Source organism: Myotis yumanensis, unplaced genomic scaffold, assembly GCF_028538775.1.
Source record: "Myotis yumanensis isolate MYYU_CA2020_CCGP unplaced genomic scaffold, mMyoYum1.0.hap1 SCAF_6, whole genome shotgun sequence".
NCBI classification, from domain to species: domain Eukaryota; kingdom Metazoa; phylum Chordata; class Mammalia; order Chiroptera; family Vespertilionidae; genus Myotis; species Myotis yumanensis.
In genome coordinates this window covers 82,580,441-82,601,362 of record NW_027223757.1, presented here as the reverse complement: position 1 = coordinate 82,601,362, position 20,922 = coordinate 82,580,441, and the positions used below count along the sequence as shown (strand labels likewise).

Here is a 20,922-nt window from a genome sequence, read left to right as displayed (position 1 = left end):
TATATCCTGAGTAACAAATGATGTGTGTCTTAAACATATTTTAGGAACTTATATGGTTTGGGTTGAAAAGAAAACCCATTCACTAGACTTGACAGTCAAAGACCTGTTCCACATTAAGCCTTGTATATAACCTGTTCCATATTAAGCTTTGAAAAGATTGCATTAAACTTTGCATTGATACATATTGTTTCAGATTTGTGTTTTGATTTAATACCCTCAGCTTTCAGTAAAGGGAAAAAACAGTCTCTGACCAAAAAACAAAGCAAAGCAAAATGAGCTTTTTAAAGGTCTGTTACAGACCAGGCTAAATGAGTACTCTGGCCTGAGATTGCTGAATGTTTTATTGAGTCACTGTTTCACGCCCACCTTTTCCTGTCTTGTAACAGTTTGCAGTTTTGACTATCTGACATGACTAACCGTTGCAAATCTAACTGATTACAACTGTCAGTGAGTCTGTGTAACAGAGTCTGGTATCCTCTGCTGGAGAAAGAAAGAAACCCTAATCTGCTACCAAACTTTTCCCTGTCTTTCCCCCTCCATTCATCACTTGTAGTTCATTAATGAGAAACATCAGATGTAATATTTCCATGAAGCACACCCTCTGCTAAAAGCAAAACTTCATATTTATATTGGGAGGTGTCCTGTACATTTAGCAAAAATAAGTCACTGTCAGGGAGTTATTTGAAGATTTAGCAGCAAGGATGTATGTTAGGGGAGGGGTGGGCAGGGAGGAGAAAATCTTTGTTCCAGTAATGATGAAATCATCATACCACAGGCACATTAAGGCCCGGACAGGAGACACTGGCTCCTGTTAAAATGATTCCCATAAGAACCTTCCTCTTTCATCTTCTTATTGTAGTGCAGTTGAGCAAATGAAATGCTAAAGCCATGTGAAGTAAATAACATAATCAACAGTGATTTACTATTGTTCTCTCAAGGGGTCATGACCTAATCCTAAATAAAGACTTCTAAAATTGTCTGTGCTTGGATGTGTTCCTGATGTTGGAGAAAACTGAAAGGAAGAGAACCTCTTCAAGTGGACCAGGGTTTTTGTTTTCATTACAACTATTGCTACTGAGCAGGTTTTCCTTTCCTTTTTTTTTCTTTCTTTTCTTTTCTTTCTTTCTTTCTTTTTTTTTTTTTAGATTGGAGCTGCCTTGTATGGTACTACAATGAAGATGAAGCTCTCAACACTCAATGAGTTCACTAACTTCCTAGAGTGGCCATCAAAGAGATTCTATCTTAGAATAAGGCGCCTTATTTGTCTTTGTTTCATTACCAACTCAGAGATAACTTAGATGAAGTTTGCAGATCTGTGCTGTTATATTGTCATCGGTATTATCTTTTTATACTCACCATGGATTTTTCTCTTTTACATCTGCAGGCAAGAGTTTCACCTTGACCATAACTGTCTTCACCAATCCTCCCCAAGTAGCCACCTATCACAGAGCTATTAAAGTTACAGTGGATGGACCCCGGGAACCCAGAAGTAAGTCCTTGCCTTCCTGTTGGAAATGGTAATAGAGTTTGCACAGACCCTTTGAGGAAATTATCCCAAATAAGGTAGTGCTACTTCCATGTAAACAGTTTCTTTGTGAAGTTTGCTATCTGCATGTATTTTTAGTGAGGGACAGTTAGTACAACTTCACAGATGGTAGAAAAAGAAATCATACTCTTAACCTTTGCCACAAAATTGCTAAGGCCTACATAACTTTGAGAAATGAGTAACTATTTTCTAAGAGATTCTACTCATCCACTGTACCCACTATTCAGGGCAGATCAGACCCATGAGAGCTGAGGAAGAAAATAATAAACTGAAAACTCTTGAGCTTAGTCAAAAAGCATCTGCGTATGTTTCCCATGGTCTAAGAATGTGTTTTAACTTTTTACCTCGCCCACTCAATTCCCTTTATAAAGAGCACACTGCTTAATTACAAAGAATGTATTTGCAAACGATAACTTGCTTGATTGTTACAACACTGTTGTTTGGTCATGTTCTAGTAATTGTTATAGATAGTTTCTTTTAACATATAGAGTCCAACCAGGTTTAAATCCATCTTGGTTTATTTGTCTGTCTGGGCATCCAGAAGGTTTAATTAACCAGCAGCAGTTTAAGGAAGTGCACATAATTCGTTTGGGCTAACATACATTTTCCTCCTAAATCTGAATTGAAACTGGTTTGGTTTCCCCCTCCCCCAAACTGATTTGAACAGACTTGACATAGCAGCATTTAAATGTATTTAGAGATTAACGATCATTTGCCATATACAACATTAAAAATTCTGTGCCAATGGAAACATCGCATAGGACTCTGCCTTTGATGAGTGAATACATCGGAGACCTAGCCATTGTGTTCAGAGTTTAGTTTGGTTTGTGTGGGGGTACACCTGGCAGAAATATTTGTTATATAACAATACACCTGCCTAGACAGGGAGCGTGGCATCTCCTTTCTTCCCCTAAAACCGAGAGAAAAGGGCTGGTGAATGGTGCCTCGGCCCAAGTGGGAGCATACGGTGCCTTCCGTTCCTCCTGCGGCTGTCTCTCTTCACAAAAGCTGACTGCTTGCCTGAACGAGGGAGGTTTCCTGCCTCAGAAGCCAGTCTTTGAGGTTTTTCTTTTCTCCTTTCATGTGTATGGCTTTCTTCCAGGTTACAATGTTGGGTCAGTGCTGGCCCTGTCTGTTCAGTTTGAGAAGGTCCGATTAGGCGCTAGCCATACACTTGTCTCCGGCTGCACCAAGTCTTCATGCCTAGGGGCCAGTGGTTACGCAGTGCAGGGGAACAGAACAGAGCAGGGCTGTCTTGCCCGGTTCGGGGACTTGCCTGACTTTTCTGGACTGCCATAAACCTGGGGTGATGCCTTACGATGGGAGACATCTTCTAACATTTGATCTAATTAGCCCTTGAGTTCCTGAAAAGGCAGGGACATCCATTTTAGTAAGGCACAAAGCAGGAGAGTAGTCTTTGAACATTTAGCCCTACGAATACTTATCTTTTAAAGATGTTTCCTGCCGATCTCAGCTGCTTTTCTTAGTTCTTGGAAAAACCATTATTGTGCATGTGTGTGCGTGTGTCTCTGTGTGTGTGTGTCTCTGGGTATGTATCTGTGTGTGTTCATACACTCAAGACTTGATGCTTAAAAGCTGATGAGTGGGAGAGGAAACAGGGAAGGGTGGGTGCTGCCACATTCTGAAAGATGTGACAGAAGGCAGCATTGGGAAAGTTACTTCTCTTTCAAGTGAGGATAACATGACTTTGTTCCAAAGAGGCTGTTGGCAGTATTAATTAGTGGATGGGCTCAATGCCCTGTAAAGGCAAACAAGTGAGGATTAGGGGTAGCAGCGGTAGATGGTATGTGTGTGACCTGAGATCAAGCTGTGGGTGCTGCTGAGGGTGTGAGGGGGAAGCAGATACAGATCTCGAGTGGCCGACTACTGCCCTAGATCAGCCTGAGTGACATTTCTCCAGAACCAAAAGTATCTGTGAAAATGTGACATCATTTCTCTGACATCATGAAGTGACTAAGTGTCCGGATATAGGGATGGGTCTGGTATCAGTAACATCTTAACCCTACAACCTGGACCTGCCGTGCTGGGTTATTTCCTTCTGCCCTGCTCTTGGCCACCCTGGGCACGAGATGTAGTGTTGCATGCTTCCCAATATCGTTCTTTAATTTTGAGACTCACAGATGTGGAAAATGCCCAAGATTTTCAATTTTTTCAACTGTGAGCATAGTAGGATTTTGATGGATTAGTGTGTGTATATAATGTTAAATGATAAAACTTCTAGAACAGCGGTTCTCAACCTGTGGGTTGCGACCCCTTTGGGGGCTGAACGACCCTTTCACAGGGGTCGCCTAAGACCATTGGAAAACACATATATAATTACATATTGTTTTTGTGATTAATCACTATGCTTTAATTATGTTCAATTTGTAACAATGAAAATACATCCTGCATATCAGATATTTACATTATGATTCATAACAGTAGCAAAATTACAGTTATGAAGTAGCAATGAAAATAATTTTATGGTTGGGGGTCACCACAACATGAGGAACTGTATTAAAGGGTCGCGGCATTAGGAAGGTTGAGAACCACTGTTCTAGAACATGGTTTGGCAAACTTTTTCTCTGAAGTGCCAGATAGTAAATACTTTCAGTTCTGCGGCCATATGATCTCTGCTACGAGTACTCCCTTCTGCCATTGTAGCTCAAAGGCAGCCTTAGCCAATACATAAATGAATGCTTGTAGCTGTGTTTCAATTAAACTTTATTTATAAAACCAAGCGATGGGTCAGACTTGGCACACAGGTTGTCGTTTGTCAACTCTTGCTCTAGATCAGCGATTTTCAAATAGCATGCTACAAGAATTTTTAAAACATGCAATACCTGACCTCTTTTCCCTTAGATTGTCAAATAAAAAAAATGACAACAGCCAACACAACAATAGCTGTCTGGCGTGAATGAATCAAAATTATACCTTTTTTTTTTGTCAGATTGGTAAAAACATAATCTATTTTTTGGTGTACCACAGAATTTTAGTAATGTGTGCCGTGAGATGAGAAAGGTTGAACATCGCTGCTCTAGATTTCAGAAAGGTTTATTTTATTGATTGTTAACCGAGAAGGGCTATAGAAAAAGGCTTTTATGAGGGGGGGAAAAAAAAGACAATTAATGCAATTGTTTTAGCTCCTCTCCCACAAAATTATAATTCTTTAAGTAATGGTTGTCATAGAAATAGTGTACATCTGTTTATTACTCTAATGGTTTGAAGTTGAGGATCCTGCACTATTGATTCCTGTAAAGGAATTTCACTCTTTGAAGAGACTCCTTCTGGTAGATCAGCCATTTGAACAAGGACAAGTTCTGGGTTAACTGGCTGGGTCTTTATTCGGCATAGCTTAGTGACTAAAGGTGTGGGCTTTGGTGTCCAGCTGTCTGGATTGAAATCCCAGCTCCACTTACTAGTAGTACGGTGGTAGGCAAGTGACCCAACTTCTCTTTGCCGCAGTTTGCTCATCTGTTCAAAGCAGAATACTAATAACAGTATCTTCTCCATCAGTTGCTGTAAAGATGTTAAATGCTGTGGTGCATGTGAGATGCGTAGGGCAGTGATGGTCATGGAGTGGGTGCTCACTACGTGTTGGCTTTTATTACAGCAGTTTCCTTCAGTGCCAGGCGCTTGTTGAGGGTTTTGCTTATAGCCTGCGTCCAGGAAATAGATACCATCTAAATTCAGTTCTCCAGTGAATTATTTTTTTTTTTCCCTTGCAGATGGCTTTACTAATTTCTGCTCATTAGTACATGACACTAATAAGTGTTATACATTGTGTCTTGAGCAGGGATCCATGCTGCCTGGAGACAGCTGTGCAGAGCTGATGACTTTGCAGCAAGGCAAAGTCCGAGAGAGGATGCTAGGGCCCCAATGCCCCCTCTGAGGCCCTGGTTATCAACACATCTGCCAAAACTTGCTTTTCACTCAAAAATCAGAATGGTTTTATCCTTCTGTGTTTTCTGTCTCTGGCAGCTGAACCGGCGCTGTCACATCACAAACAACTTCTCTTCTTAATATACACATCTGGCGTTGGCAGTTGGACTCACTTCATAAGAGCACATGATCATCACTCATTACAAGATTAAAAAGTACCCCATGGCATCATTGATGTTTTTTAACTTTGATCTTTCGCAGTTGTGATTCATCTCAGTTATAAAACTTCCCTTTAAAGGAACATAGCCGATGACTTATTAGAACCTTCATCTTAAGTAGCGTAAACATGAAAACGGTGCACATCTTTACAAAATGCCATTTATTTTCTTTGCCAGCTTATCATTTTAAGACATGACATCATACTTAAGATCCCAAATTTGTAAGTCTTGTGTTTAGGCAGGGGGTGTTGACCTCCTGTTGGCAAGTTAGCTCTGAGGAGCAACTGCCGTGTGTTCGCCAGCCGGAGAAGTGCGCGGAGCAGCGGCAGCAACAGTAATGCATTTGGAGACCTGACCCTTTTACACATCCGTTTCTATTAGGATCCTGTGTTGCATGGATGCACTGGCTTCCAACTGTGGTCTGATTGAAAGGATTTCTACCAGAAGGTGAAAACTGGGTTAGCAGTGTCCTATTCTATGTCGAGGGAAGAGGACTGATGGTAAAGGCGTTGTTGGCTGTGCAGGGGATGGAAAGATAAGCTGCCTTACACGGTCAGCATCCTTTTACCTCTCTTGCCTCTTTTCCAGTTATCTATTGCTAGATAACACCCATCCCAAGACCTAATGGCTTAAAACAACAACAACCATTTTACTATTTCTCATGATTCTGCGGGTTGACGGATTCATCTGGGTGGGCGTTCTGCAGTCTCGCTTGGGGTCTTTCATGTGGCTGCGGTAAGATGGTAGCTGATGCTGGAACATTCACGATGGCCTCGTTCACATGCCTGGTGCCTTGGTGGGGTGTCTTCAAGGATAGGCTTGGCTGGAATGATGGACAGCGGGGCCTTTCTCTTTCCACGTAGTCCTAGAGCCTTTCTCTCTCCACCTGCCTCTCATGTGGTCTCTCCATGAGGTATGTCCGGCAATGTCTGACTTCTTACATGGCAGCTCAGGGCTCCCTAAGGTGCAAAAGTGGGGAGATGTCAGGCCTTCCAAAGCCTTCTTAAGGCTCAGAACTGTCATGGAGTTACTGCCTTCAGACGCTGGGTAAAGCCAGATACAGGGGCAGCCTAGAGTCAAAGGGAAGAATCCCCACAAAGATGTGAATGATGGGGGTAGAGTTTCATTGAATCTCCAATAACAGCAACTTCCATAAGTGCTTCGATGGCAAATGTCATTGCTGCAACAGGAGAAATAATTGTTTTGAGGTGCCATTCTCTGAAAGGCCTCTTGACTTTTTAATCTGGGGGTCATTTAGAGTTCTACAAGGTGACTCCAAGTTTCCATTATAGCAGCTTCGTTCTTAATTTGGTAATTATCAGACAAATTACCTTGAGGTGCTTGGTATTAGCAGGTCAGTATCAAGCTGAGCCAGATCAATACTCGTGTGAGAGGAAAACATTAGACATTTGAACATAGGGAGGTTATTAGCTTGCCTGGCAACATGGAAAGCCTGTAGCAGAAGTATTTTAGGAATCCTCAAGTGGACAAGCCCGAGGTTTTATACTTTACTAGAGGCCCGGTGCAGGAAAATTCGTCCCTCAGCCCGGCCTGCACCCATGAGCCTGGCGTCTGGCTGAGTGGCGCTCTCCCTTTGGGAGCGCACTGACCACCAGGGGGCAGCTCCTGCACTGAGCGTCTGCCCCCTGGTGGTCAGTGCACGTCATAGCAACCGGTTGTTCTGCTGTTTGGTTGATTTGCATATTAGCCTTTTATTATATAGGATGTCACCCAGCTTTGAAAATTCTCACTTGCCAGCACACCTTCAAACTGGATACCTAACACAGGTGAGTGGGTTTCTAAGAAATTTGTGTCATGCCCCAAGGAAGGAATTCATAGTTACTGCCACAGAGAGACCAAAGCCAGCATCTGTGTACTTACTGCTGGGTTCCTGCTGTTCATCACTGACCAGCCATCCACTGGGACCTGGAGAAGCCCCGCCTTTTCTTTCCCAGGGACCTGGCTTCTTTACTGCAGGCGTAGAGTGCAGGGCTGCACTGCTGTTCTGCTTGGCCCCGCTGTGACTTCAGCAGGGCCGACACGTAGGTGAGTGAGCGGTTACCGGGAAGTGCGAGGTGATGTTTGTGTATCTAGGACAGCCTCAGCACCCGGCTTCACTCAGCTTGTTGGGCTGAAGGCCCTGCAGCCAGGCTGTGCTCTTTTCCTGTTTGCTTCTCCCCACCTGTGCCCAATTCATCAACGTATTTTTATTTTTATTTTTTTAGAGAACATTTTATTCTTCCCTATTCGCGAGGCACTTCCGCTTGCAGACATTTTACCGCCTCAGCTGAAGGTAGCAGACTTAAACAAAGCAGGGTGGTCTGGACACAGCATCGCCTCATTTTCTCTCATGCTGTTCCACCCAGCTCTGAGGCTGTTCTCCAGCCCAGTAAAGGGTGGGGAGAGTGAGGGCTGGGCATGCTCTCTTCCTCATTCCAGACGATGTCAGTGACAGCTCGCTTTCCTCCTGCACTGCTCTGCATCCCAGCTGGGTGAAGGCGAGGCTTCGCATGGTGGCTGGATACCTACCTCACGCCCTTTGTTTGTGCGCCCAGGGTGGGTGTGTGTGTAGAGGTTGGTCATGTGTAAAAGAAGGCAGAGACCATCTAAAATGTGTTGGATGGAGGGATAGCAGGAGAATATTTTTAAGGTTATTTGATACCTCCGGACACAGTTCTTACATTCACATTCTTGCTGTCTGTGAAGACAATTTGAGAAAAACTTGATAGGCCTTGTACCATACTTGTGATGCCACAGGCCTGAATTTTAGTCCTTAGCCTAAAATTGGAAAAAACCACAGAAAAAAAGCATTGGAAAAGCCCTGAACTTCTCGACTTGCAGACTCTGGTTCCATACTGTCTCTGTGCCCAAGGAATGGACATTGCGGGTAAAGGCTGTATGTTGATATTTACAGGACAGCAAATGTAAGCAGCAGCTTGATTGTCATCAATATTAATTATTTGGTCCCTAGTATAGAAAACATTGTTGAAAACCTTTGACTTGAGAGGCGAATAACAGTTAAAAAAAAACTGCCCCCCTTTCCCCTTTCTTTAAGGAGAATGGAGAAGGGGGGGTCAGAGCTCTGGTGGAGGTTAGGTCTGGTGGTCGGTGGAATGTGCTCTTGAGAAGAGCAGTTTTTAATCTCTTTCAGTACTTTTGGTTGTTGACTGCCTGTCAGGAGCTGGGAAGATGGCCAAGAAGGAAATGACACATCGAGAGGCATTTTTGTGTGTTGTGCAACAGTCTGGATCTGATGCAAGGATATATGGCCTGTTTACACATTCCTCCGCGAGCAGACTGCATGGCAGTAATTTAATTCAGCAGCACATGGCATGCTGTAGCAAGGAGCTGTGGCCCTCACATCCTTTCATGGCAAATTATCACAGCCGTTAAAACATGCTCGTGGCCCTCCTTTGCACTCTCCCCTGGCTCCCCGGTTCTGAATGTGCTTTCTCATTGTATTGGGCTTGTGTTAACAAGGAGCCCTGGCTTTTACAATAAGAGCACACTTTCCACATGCGTGCGTTCCAGCTGATAGATTTAGTCTAAATATAGCTCGGCAGCTTTTCCAGCGGTGTGTGTTCTCTGAAAACACACGTATACTCCATCCAAATGTGTCAGTAGTTTGTACCTTGGTGTAGTCAGAAAGCATTCATTCTTTTTTAAAAAAATATATTTTATTGATTTTTTACAGAGAGGAAGGGAGAGGGATAGAGAGTTAGAAACATCGATCAGCTGCCTCCCGCACACTCCCCACTGGGGATATGCCCGCAACCAAGGTACATGCCCTTGACCGGAATCGAACCTGGGACCCTTGAGTCCGCAGGCTGACGCTCTATCCACTGAGCCAAACCAGTCAGGGCGAAAGCATTCATCCTTAAAAGAGTGTTAGGGACTTGAGAGATTTGTTTGTTTGTTTACTTATTTATTCATTTGAAAATAAAATTTCCTTCCCCAAAGAGATCATTTCTGCTAGCTCACCGAACTACTTTGCTTCTATTTTGTTTGTCCTGAAGCATTTTCTTCAGGACTGGAGCAGAGGCGAATAGGATAAACTTAGAAATAACAGAGAAAAGGGATTCATTGCGTTGCTCTTCCTCTTTGCACTGTCCCTACCCAGCATATTTATGGGATACACGAGGATGTCAACGAAAGCACATCTTTGGTCTTCACATAAAATCGCAAAAGTTTTGTAGAAAATAATTGATCATGCTTTTCGAGTCACTTTTGAAAATTAAGAGAGTGCGTAGAAGCCATTTAGATGAAGGATATTAATTTAAGGTCATATGCAGCAGTTCGAGTAGGAGACTGCATTTGGGATGTGTGCTGAAATAGCAAAGGAAGGGCTCTCTGTTCCTCCCCAACTTTCCCTGCCACTGTGCAAGGGTGGCTACAATCTATGTGCTAGTAAACAAAAGCACAGCATTAAAATTTAGGATAAAGGCTTAAATCCAAGGACCCCTAGAAAAGCTAACTCAGACTTCAAGTCATAGTCAGGTAAAAATAAGTGACCTAGAATCCTTTGTTGGGGCCAGGTTTGGGGAGATAAAAGGAGAGGGAAGTCCTGGGCCCCAGAAGGTGAACAGTAGGTCAGGTGTGCAGGGAGGGCTCTTGACGGCCTTGAGGGCAGTCTTTGCCAACCGCGGGCATCACAGCGTTCCTGCAGGTCGGCCATAGCCGTGTGGGGTCCTGATGCTTTTCAGAGCTGGTGCGCTACTAAGAGCACAGGATGTAATTTCAAGTGTCAATTTTTGGTTTTCATATTCCTGTATTTCCCTCATTTTGCTAATAGTTTCTTTTTACTGAGTATTTCTTACCCAGCTTTGCTCTAGATACGGGCCAGCTTTCTTCTCTGCTGGTTTGAAAATTATTTATCGTAATAAAATTACTCACGATCTCTGCCCACCTCTGGAATAATTTAGCATCTTTTAAAGCATCGTCTAACCCTCTCTTCTAATGTTCTGGTCTTATATTGTCATCCTTTTTTTTTTTTACAGTCCCTGGGTTAGGCATCACCACTGTTCAAACTGTTTATTTGCTCTTTGTCTATATGCTGATTGAGTTGTTTGCTCACTGTTCCTTCTTGCACCTCAGTTCTTCCTTTAGGAGGCAGTTTTCTTTCTCTTGAGGTAGATCCTTCGGTGGTTCTCCAGTAAGAGCCTGTTAGTGTAGCCTCAGCGTTTGATCCTGCAAGTGTCAGCTCTGTGAAGACCAGCTGCCCGCCTGAGGGGAGTGGAGGGGCGCCCTGCTGCAAGCCTGTCTGCTCCGAGTGCCCGAGAACCACACTGCTGGTCATTCCTTTTGTGCTAACATTATCAGGCTCGTTGGAATGGTATTTAAGGGAATGGAACACAGGACAGATCTATTTTCATGGGAGATGGATGGAAGGAAATGTCTGCTCGCCTTTCACCCTGGGGAGCTCTGAAGAGTCCAGGGCCAGCTGGTGTACAGGTGGGAGGGAGTGTTCCCGCAGAGGGGGAGAAGGCAAAGAAAGGGGCGTACGCGGAGGAGATGAAATCCCCCACTTTACCGTTTTTCCTTTGGGCAAGCCCTAAGCCGCTTTGGAACTTTCTATCCAAATCTGTGTTAAAGAACTCCGTCGCCACGCTTGATCCTCAGAGGTCGCCTGCCTGTTGGTTGCTCATTGAACAACCAGAGCAGCATTTCTTAGAGGTTGGTATCCGCACATTTTCTGACATTATAGTGGGAGTACAGAGCTCAGAAACAAAAGGTACTTCTTTTATGTGGTAAGTGAATCACTGAATGAAGCAGAGAGAAGAAAATAGAGGTGTGGGCTGGAGGAGCAAGGTTTAAGAGAGTCGGAGGCCATGGTGAGGGTAGGACTGCGTCTGGGCACAGTGGATGGTGGCTCCCGAGTTGGCTGTCATTGGAGCTATGCAGAAGGGGGCAGGCGGGGAGGAGGTCAGCGGACACTAAACCCAGGTGGCACTCTCTGCCTTTCCTCTGACCCTCGCATTGCGTACGCACCCTCCGTGACATGCCTCTTCTCATTCTTCACCTACTTGGCATGAATTTTCATGAGCTACAACTTGGGTAAAAATGCTACCGTGTATTTTGGTGGTTTAACCTGGGCTCTATGCCTCCTTAGGATTGGCTCTGGAAATTAGTAGAAAAATATGGGCCCTTCAAGGACATTATGAAGACACCAAAATGCAGGCTACTGTACTGGAAGGGAGGTGAATTGTAGATGTGCAAGAAAGCGAGGTGATTGTGAAGACCAGGTTCCTAATTTTAGAGGTTTGGTTTCTGTTTCACCTCCTCACCATTCACTGTATCCTACAAAAACAATTCACAATGTGTTTTGTACCATGAAACATCACAGTAGCTTAACAGAGAATTCGTCTGTATGGGTCGTTTGTATGTTAAGATGGGGGTTCAGTTATGGTTAAAGGGATTGGAGGACTGGAAATTCCTCTCTTGAGACTCAAGTGCTATCTTAGTGATCTTAAACGAATCACTAGACTTCTCTCCAATACAATTTCTTCATCTTTTAAATGGAAATAGACATGAAGACAACTTCAGAGTAGCTGAGAGTAACTCCTAAGGAATGATCATAAAGTACTTGGCACACATGAAGGGCAACTTAAATACCAAATAGTAATTATGTAGCGCCTTTCTGCCAAGGACTTCCAAACACTTAGACATTACCTCACTGATTCTCTTTACATCCCTCTGAGGGATGCATTATGCATTTTACAGCTGGGTAAACCGAGGCACGGGCATTTGAAAACTCATGTTCTTTGTCACTCTGCAAGTCAGCACATGATTATGGGAGCGGGCAAGGAGCCCAGGTCTCTTTGTGTTCAGTTACTCACTACTCAAACTCCCTGATGCTTTGTCAGTAAAGTGTGGAAGCTCCTGGTGTTGGGCCCAGGATATTCCTGGTTGATGTTATGAAGTAGGGTTACCCAAGAAGCAAGTTTTACTATTGGTGATGTAGCAGTGTTATGACATAGCAGACTAGACGCCTGGTGCATGGATTCATGCACCAGTGGGGTCCCTCGGCCTGGCCTGTGTCCTCTCGCAATCCAGGACCCTTTGGGGGATGTCGGATAGCCAGTTTCAGCCAGATCCCTGCAGGCCTGATCCAGACAGGAGGGAGCACGATCCTGTGCGTTGCATCTGTCCCCTGGTGGTTAGAGCGCGTCATAGCGACTGGTTGACTGGTCGTTCGGTCATTCGGTCGTTTAGGCTTTTATATATAAGTTCCAAGGTATAAGACCTCAGACAGAGAAGGCATATACGTAGTTTGTGTGTGTGTGTGTGTGTGTGTGTGTGTGTGTGTGTGTGTATGTGTGTTTTTCTGTTTCATCTTCAATTCATTAAGGTGAAAGTTTAACAGAGCTGAAAACACTGCATTTTATGAGATGAAAATAAGTTGTGTAAGGTAACCGTCAATAGAATTTCATTTTGAATATCAGTGAAGTAAAGTTAGTACTTGAACACAAGTGTACTTTAAAAAAAATCACACAAGTAGAAAATGGAGGCAAGTACATGGTACAAAAATTAGAAAATAAAAATTAATCAAAAGAAGAAAATAAAAAAGTGTCCCTAATAGCATCTCCAAAGATGACCACTGCTAATATTTTGATGCATAATCTCCTGAACATTTTCTATGACAATGCTAGTATTTTTGTGAAGGGAACAGCAGTGAGGAAATAGCATCAGGAAAAGGATGGAAAGCTACAAGTGGCCTGATTACGTTGAATCTGAAAGGAGGGAGAATAACTGGAAATGAGATGAATTGCTTTAAGGAGCAGGAGGAAGAGAGTGGGATTCCCAGCATTTTGTGATGGGAGGGCTAGCCTTGCCCGAAGGCCCAGGACTAAATGGATCCGAAGGACCCCTTCCTCCCACTACCCCATTCTCCCCCACCCCGTCCTCCTTTATAATAGTTGACAGAGCCTTTTTAATGACAATTCAAGATATGCTTTAAAACACAAGTATTTCTGGCAGTGGGGACATTTATTCACTCAAAAATTATTTTTGAGTGTGTACTGTTAGCCAGGTGCCAGGCTCCAGATCAGAGCAGACATGATCCCGCCGTTGAGGAGCCTGCGTTCTGTGGAGAAGACAGACAAGAAACGAGTAAATGAACATTTATCTATAATTGCATCTAATTGCGAATTGTGGTAAGTGCTATAAAGCGCACTGATGTATTAATAAAGAATAATGGGGCATTAGGGGACAGATAGGAGCCGATTCCAAATGTGCAGGGAAAGGCCTGTTTGGGGAGGGAATGTTAGAGCGGAGGGAAAGCCAGCTCCACGGAGAACAGGGCAGAGGTTTCAGGCAGAGGGTACATATCTTATGCGGAGCCCTGATGCAATCGGTGTCAGAATAAAAAAATAATAATAATAATTTGGATAGAAGAGAGAGCATTAGAAATGCCCAAATGGTTAAGAAAAGGTTGCAGAAAGAGTTGAGTAGACTCAGCGCACCCAGAAGTTGCCTGTTGTATGATTGTAACCAAGGCTGGTGTGGCATGATTGAGGAGCACGGAATTCTCCATGTCCATCCCCACTGGCCCCACACCTCTCTCATTTGATTTTTACCAAGGCACCTGAGGTCCTCCTTGGAGTCAAGGCTTTGAGGACAGGGCCTTCATCGTGGTCTGCAAAGGATAAAGTGTTTTAAGGCATTGATGGCTCACCACTTGGTTTAAATAAGTGGGCCAGGTCAGATTAGCTAGTCAGCGGTTCTCAATCTATGGGTCGAGACCCCTTTGGTGGTCGAACGACCCTTTCACAGGGGTCACCTAAGACCATCCTGCATATCAGATATTTACATGACAATTCATAACAGTAGCAACATGACAGTTATGAAGTAGCAACGAAAATAATTTTGTGGTTGGGTCACAACATGAGGAACTGTATTTAAAGGGCCAGAAGGTTGAGAACCGCTGAGCTAGATACTCATTTTATAACAGATAGTTTAGGGAAAGTGGGTCGGGAAAGACCTTGAAGAGCTCTGGTGAGGAAGACCGCAGGGCATAGGTGGAGGGGGAATGGCTCCTCTGTTGCTCAGTAAGAATCCTGGGTTCCGAAGAACGTGTTTTTCTTGGAGAAGGAGCCATAGAAGCAGGTTTGTATTAGAAATAACCCAAACAAAGCAGCAGGTTACCTGCTGGAGGAGATTCTGTGGACTGTGTGAAATGCACCGAAGTAGTCTTGGGCTTTCATGGACGAGGAGCAATTGCAAAGGTGAGCAGGGTTTCGAAACATAAGAGCAACTTGGAAAACTGAAGAATGTTTAGCAAAGAGCATTGATGTTGATTAAAGGATTGTAAAATTGAACCTATAAGGATAAGTTGAAAGACTTGAGAGATTATTTAGCTTCAAGAAGAGGAGACTGAAAAATGACTTAATAACAGACTTCAAAATTATGAGGAGTTATTAAGGAGTGTATGGTGACCAGCTGTTCTGTCTCTGGCACCGTCAGAGAGAGAACAGGTTTTTAACTGAAGCATGATAGATTTAGGTTAGATTTCAAGAAGGACTTCTTGACTACAAGAATTGTTAATAAAAGGGGTTACTGAAGGCTGAGGGTGTGACGGGAGGGCTTTTCATTCAAATCCCTTCCTTGTACGCGATTCTGTGTGTGTTTATGAAGTTCAGCAAAGCCCCACCTTTCTGCTTTTTAAAATCAAAGGCACGATTTCTGTTTCCCATTATAATTCTGAAGCTCAGAGTCACAGAGGTTTGTAGACATAAATGATGAGGGTAATTTGTCTTACTTCAATGGCCATTAGAATCTTTAATTGAGAAAAATATGACCAAAAAGAGGAACAGATCTGCCACATGATCAAAAAACGTTGTTATTGATAATCAGAATAGATGCATTAGGAAGAATTTGGGTCTGAGTGAGGGTGAGACTGTTTCATTGTTAGAAAAGCTCAGGTTTATTTGACTTGAATATGCCAGATAGAAAAGGTAGGGCTTTATGAAGTTGGGTTCTTTTTCTCTGTTCTTTCTCTACCAGGAGGAATTGAAAACAGTTCCAGGTGACACCAGAGTTCATATAACCTGGGGCTGTCTAGGTGCAATCCAAAAATCACCCTCAAGGAATGTATCGGCCCAGAGAAGGAAGGAGAGGGGAAATGGGCCGGATTTATTTTTGAAAACAAACCTTTCATGCATTTAAAAGCAGGTAGAGCAGCGAAGAAGCTGAGCAGAGCAGATCTGAGAAAGGCTGGCTGCATGACTATCCATTCCTTTCGACTCCAGCCCTGCTTCCTGGGTTAACCTTTCTCAGTGAAGCCAGGCCTCAGAGGTTTTGTGTTTAAATTTATTCTTTAATCTTCTCTTTTGCTTATTAAATACCTGTCCGAGCGACTTTTGTAATAATCAATTAGCACACTTTGCAGATGGTTTGCTTTAAGTACTTACAGGTTCCTGATGAAACCAGGAAAAAACAAAGCACACACACACATGTCGTGTTCTCAGAGGGTTTTTTTTTTTTTTTGAACTGAGTGGATGTAATTTTCTCTAAAGGGAAAAAAATAATCAAAGAGACTAAAGAAGCAGACTTTGAAACAGGTGACACGACTGGGAAGGAGGCGACATGGGTGTGGTGCTAAGCGAGGGGAAAGGAAAAATACTCAGGAAACATATTTTTCTTTCCTCCCAAAATAACCTGGGCTCCTTGGTTCACTAAGCACATTTAGACCCTTGAGCCACTGCACTTGGTCTTTCCACAGCATCGGCTCCGTTGGAGAACCACCCACAGCCATGGCTGGGTCAGAAGTCACAACCCACTCCCTTCTACTGGCTTGCTTCCTTCCTTGTCTGGGCGCTTTTCTTGGTGGCCTTGGCACTTTGGGACCACATTTAGTTCCTTCATGGTTTCTACATTTGGGTGTCTCCCACCCCTTACCCCCGGATCATTTATTTTCAAAGCCCCCACTAAGGGATCTTAAAAATGACAGCTACCTTCTCCGTAGGGAAGGGGAACTTCAAGGGATGTGTGTCCTTTCTTTTCTGTTCTTGAGGCCAAAAGATTGCTACCTGGAAGAGAAACAACCAAACAGAGAGAGATGTGGCTCACTGCTCTCATGAAGAGGAGCCCTCCTCTGCAAACCTGGTTATGGGAAAGTCTCTTCATTACCCAGATGGGCACAGTGGAAAGGCATTTGTCCTTTATTGTCTGCAATCCCTTTGAGATACCGTGAACCGAGGCTATATTTCCCTGAGGAATAAGCTGTGACACTGATAATACTGGTTTATCCGAAGCGACAGAAGACCCATTGGTGTGGCCACAAAAACTGGTTGTCTGTTCTTTCCTGAGTTCTTTCCTTCCTTGAGGTCTTTACGTAAGACTTAGGAACCAAGTTCCCTTACCTTAGAGAAGCTGTGCTAGAGAGTGGAGCTTTCTGTGCTCAGGGCTTTCTAGAAGGTGGGACACATGGTCTGACCATGTCTAATGTGTGATCCCGAAGGACAGAGGTTTCATAAAGGCCTAAGAGTCCAGTGGTTCTCAACCTTCCTAATGCCGCGACTCTTTAATACAGTTCCTCATGTTGTGGTGACCCCCAACCATAAAATTATTTTCATTGCTACTTCATAACTGTAATTTTGCTACTGTTATGAATCATAATGTAAATATCTGATATGCTATATGTGTTTTCCGATGGTCGCGACCCACAGGTTGAGAACCGCTGCAAGACTTAAGGGAGCAGGAGGGGGCGATTTGGGTGGCCTGTCAGTGGAAGGCCCTGGGCTTTGATCAGTTCTCAGGGGATTCCCACAAGGACTCTCCGTGGGTATTTTTAGAACTCTACGTTGGTGGCACAGATCGGACGTAGCAAGGAAATTTGCTGGGGCCTGGGATGCAGAAGTTTTGGGATTCTATAATTAGGAAAGCATAGATGGACAAAATGTAGAATACAGGCCCATTTTATTATTTACAGACCATATTTTTGCCCCTTTTTAATATGATTTCTTGGTAGAGCCAAGTAGCTGGAATAACCCAAAAGGGAGCGATGCCTTTCTCTTTACTTTTCTCCAAGTTGTCTAGGATCTGTGCTGAGGTTTGATGGTAGTTCGTTGGTCACATACTAGTCCAGTGGTGGCATATGGATAGAAGTTGGTTAATAGGAAGGGACTTGATGAGATGGAACAGCACCAAGCATCCTTTTTTGTGGAGGGTTCATCTTTTATCATCAAGTGACAGCTAGGAGAAGCCCTCATGTACTATGGAGTCACCATGTCAATCTCTTTTCGTTAGGAGAACTCAACTATGAGTAAATAAAAATTTGCAACTGAACTGGAAAGACTCTGACACTGGAAGATGAAATGTAGCTTTTGCAGCGCGAGATTTGTGGCACACACTGACCAGAGGAAGGAAATCTGATGATCTAGATAGATGCCTCTGGTTATTACCACTGTGCTGTGTGCCTCTGTGCTAGGAACTCAACAGGATGAGTCAAATATAGCTGTAAATAAAAACTTTTATGGTGAAGGGAGAGATCCTTGTGTCTGAAGCAGTAGGTAGCATTTCTAACTAATAAAGGCCTCCTTTCATTCTTTTTTAAATGGAATACATTGCATAAAATGTCTATTGGACGAAAACCACCTCTTTTTTCTCTTCTCTTCTCTTCTCTTCTCTTCTCTTCTCTTCTCTTCTCTTCTCTTCTCTTCTCTTCTCTTCTCTTCCCTTCCCTTCCCTTCCCTTCCCTTCCCTTCCCTTCCCTTCCCTTCCCTCCTCTCCTCTCCTCTCCTCTCCTCTCCTCTCCTCTCCTCTCCTCTCCTCTCCTCTCCTCTCCTCTCCTCTCCTCTCCTCTCTCTTCTTTTTCTAATACTGCAAAGAGCTCCTGAAGCCGAGCCATATCTGAGTTCTGTCCCTAGTTCTATCCCTGGTACTATTTGGCCAGTTCTTAGAATGGATTTTGATAGTTTTTACATCAGGAAAATGTCACGCTGGCCTCTTGCACATTTAGCAAGGCTACTGGAAGACTCACGGTTTGTAAATTATTTAAAATAACTGCTTCAACAATATTCTTATTTATATTTTAGGGTCTTAAATTTTAAGACCTCTGCACATTGACAAAGTCCCTATAGTAACTGAGTGAAATTCTGATGTTGATACTTAGACCCTTTTATTCTCTGTGACTTTGGTAATTAAAATAAGCTAACCTGAGGAAGAAAAGTCAGTTTGCATGAAATAAATAAATAAAGCATACTTGTTTCTACATTGATTTCCACATTAGTTGGGTGAACATTTACAGCAAGCCTGCTCTGTGTCAGAGCCTTGGAGCGCTAGGTGTTGAGGAAATAACTTTGAGAACCTAACTTGAAAGAGCCACAGCAAAACTGGAATAAAGCCAAGGGTTGTACCCAGTTTTATTTTTAACATATCAGGAGATAAAGGGCTTATTTTATAGGGAAACGTGTAGAGCTCCAACTTTTATTTTAATAACTTACAAAAGTTTATGACTAATAAATTGTACGTGTCAGTTGTCAACTTTTTGGCCAAAAACCATGTCTCCTTACAGTTTTCAGTCCCCTTGTCTGCCCCACACCTGCTCTCTGCCCCCATGGAGAATCCATCCTGCAATCTCCTATTTATCTCAGTTTATCTTGTATTTCCCTTCTCTTCACTTTTTTGTCAACCACTAGATCTATTCTCTTTATGAAGCTGTCTTTCCCTCTTCCTTCTAGCAGACAAGGTGAGCACAGCTGCAGCACAAAATGGGCTTCCGAGTACATTTTGATTTGCAGGAAGGGTTCCAAAGCTAAATCGAGTGTAACAAACCTCATCCAATTTAAAGTGTGTGTGTGTGTGTGTGTGTGTGTGTGTGTGTTGTGGTGGTGTGTGTGTGTGGGGGGGGTAATAGGAGGTGTCAGAGAATAAAACTAAATTCTGAGTTCCTGAGGCTCTGCGCTGGATGTTATCTATCCATTAACTTCTCTTTTATAAATGAGCAAACTGAGGACTCAAGAGGTTGCATTACAATAGGGAGTCAACTCTGTTTTCTGACTTCACATGAGGAGTCAGTTCTTTTTCTGCTGCTTGATGACAAAGGCTTTGAATATCTGTGAGTAATTTTTAGGGGAAAACTTTATATCAGAGGTTTAGTCAAAAACTTTATATCAGAGGTTGAGTCAAATCTAAACTAACTTAGAGCCTCAAATATAATTTGTGGTCCTTTGGTTTGTCCTTAGCACAGTGTGCTAAGGTGAGGGGCCAGGGTTAAGAGGTCTCTTAGGACAATCAGCCATGTAACTCTGGGCTCCTCTGGGTCTTGTTCATCTTTACCTAAGTCATCTTTTCCTCTTAGAGAATTTAGAGTTACTATTAGTCACAAAAAAAATGAATATTCTTACCTACTATACAGGATTTGTTTTTTCCTGTCAGTCTTTAATGCCACCATGGGTAAATGCCCTGCCAGTGTAGAGAAGTAGTAATACTTTTAGTTTCAGTAGTTTGTGTGGAAAATACCCTGGTTTGGTGAAAATACATTTGTGGGACTAGTAACAAAGGCATATGTGATGTTCAGTACCGCTCCATTGTTCTTACATTTTCAGTAACATTTGTTTTTCAGATATAATATATTAAGAGCAGTTTTAGGTTCATAGAAAAATTAAGAAGGCACAGAGATTCCCTTGTCCTCCTCCACCCACCCCACGTGCACAGCCTCTCCATCATCAACATCCCCCACCAGAGTGGTACGTTTGTTACAGTTGATGAGCCTACATTGATTAACACATGCTTATCACCCAAAGTCTTTATTAGGGTTCACTTCTGGTGTTGTACATTCTATGGGTTTGGACAAATGTATGATGATTTGTATCTACCATGTTGGTAGTAGTTTTACTTCCCTAAAAATCCTTTGTGCTCTGCCTGTTCACCCCCTACTCCCTGGAATCCCCTGATATTTTTATTGTGTTCATAGTTCTGCCTTTTCCAGAACGTCATATAGTTGGATCCGTACATCTGTAGCCTTTTCAGATTGGCTTCTTTCACTTAGCAATGTGCATTTAAGGTGTCTCCATGTCTTTTCATGGCTTGATAGTGCATTTTCTTTTCTTTTCTTTTTTTGAGGGTTTATAACAAAATGTTATTGGTCTTTCATATTGGTGTTTATATTAATTGGCTTCTTACGAGTACCAATGCAATTTGGACAGCAAATGCTTTCTTTGGCTAAATTTTACACTGAATTTACTGAATATGTCTGTTGAACAGACAGTGCATTTCTTTTTAACACTGAATAATGTTCCGTTGTCTGGGTGTACCACAGCTCATTTATCCACTCAC

General features: G+C 43.1%; 1 protein-coding gene across 1 annotated transcript in view; it reads left to right on the top strand.

Annotated features, from left to right (window-relative positions):
- The window catches only part of RUNX2 (RUNX family transcription factor 2), a 224,009-nt gene that overhangs the window by 114,598 nt on the left and 88,489 nt on the right, over positions 1–20,922 (top strand). Inside the window, exon 5 of the mRNA XM_070418485.1 lies at positions 1,385–1,489. Within this exon, the coding sequence (XP_070274586.1) occupies positions 1,385–1,489 (105 nt within the window). The remainder of the gene's footprint in view (positions 1–1,384; positions 1,490–20,922) is intronic.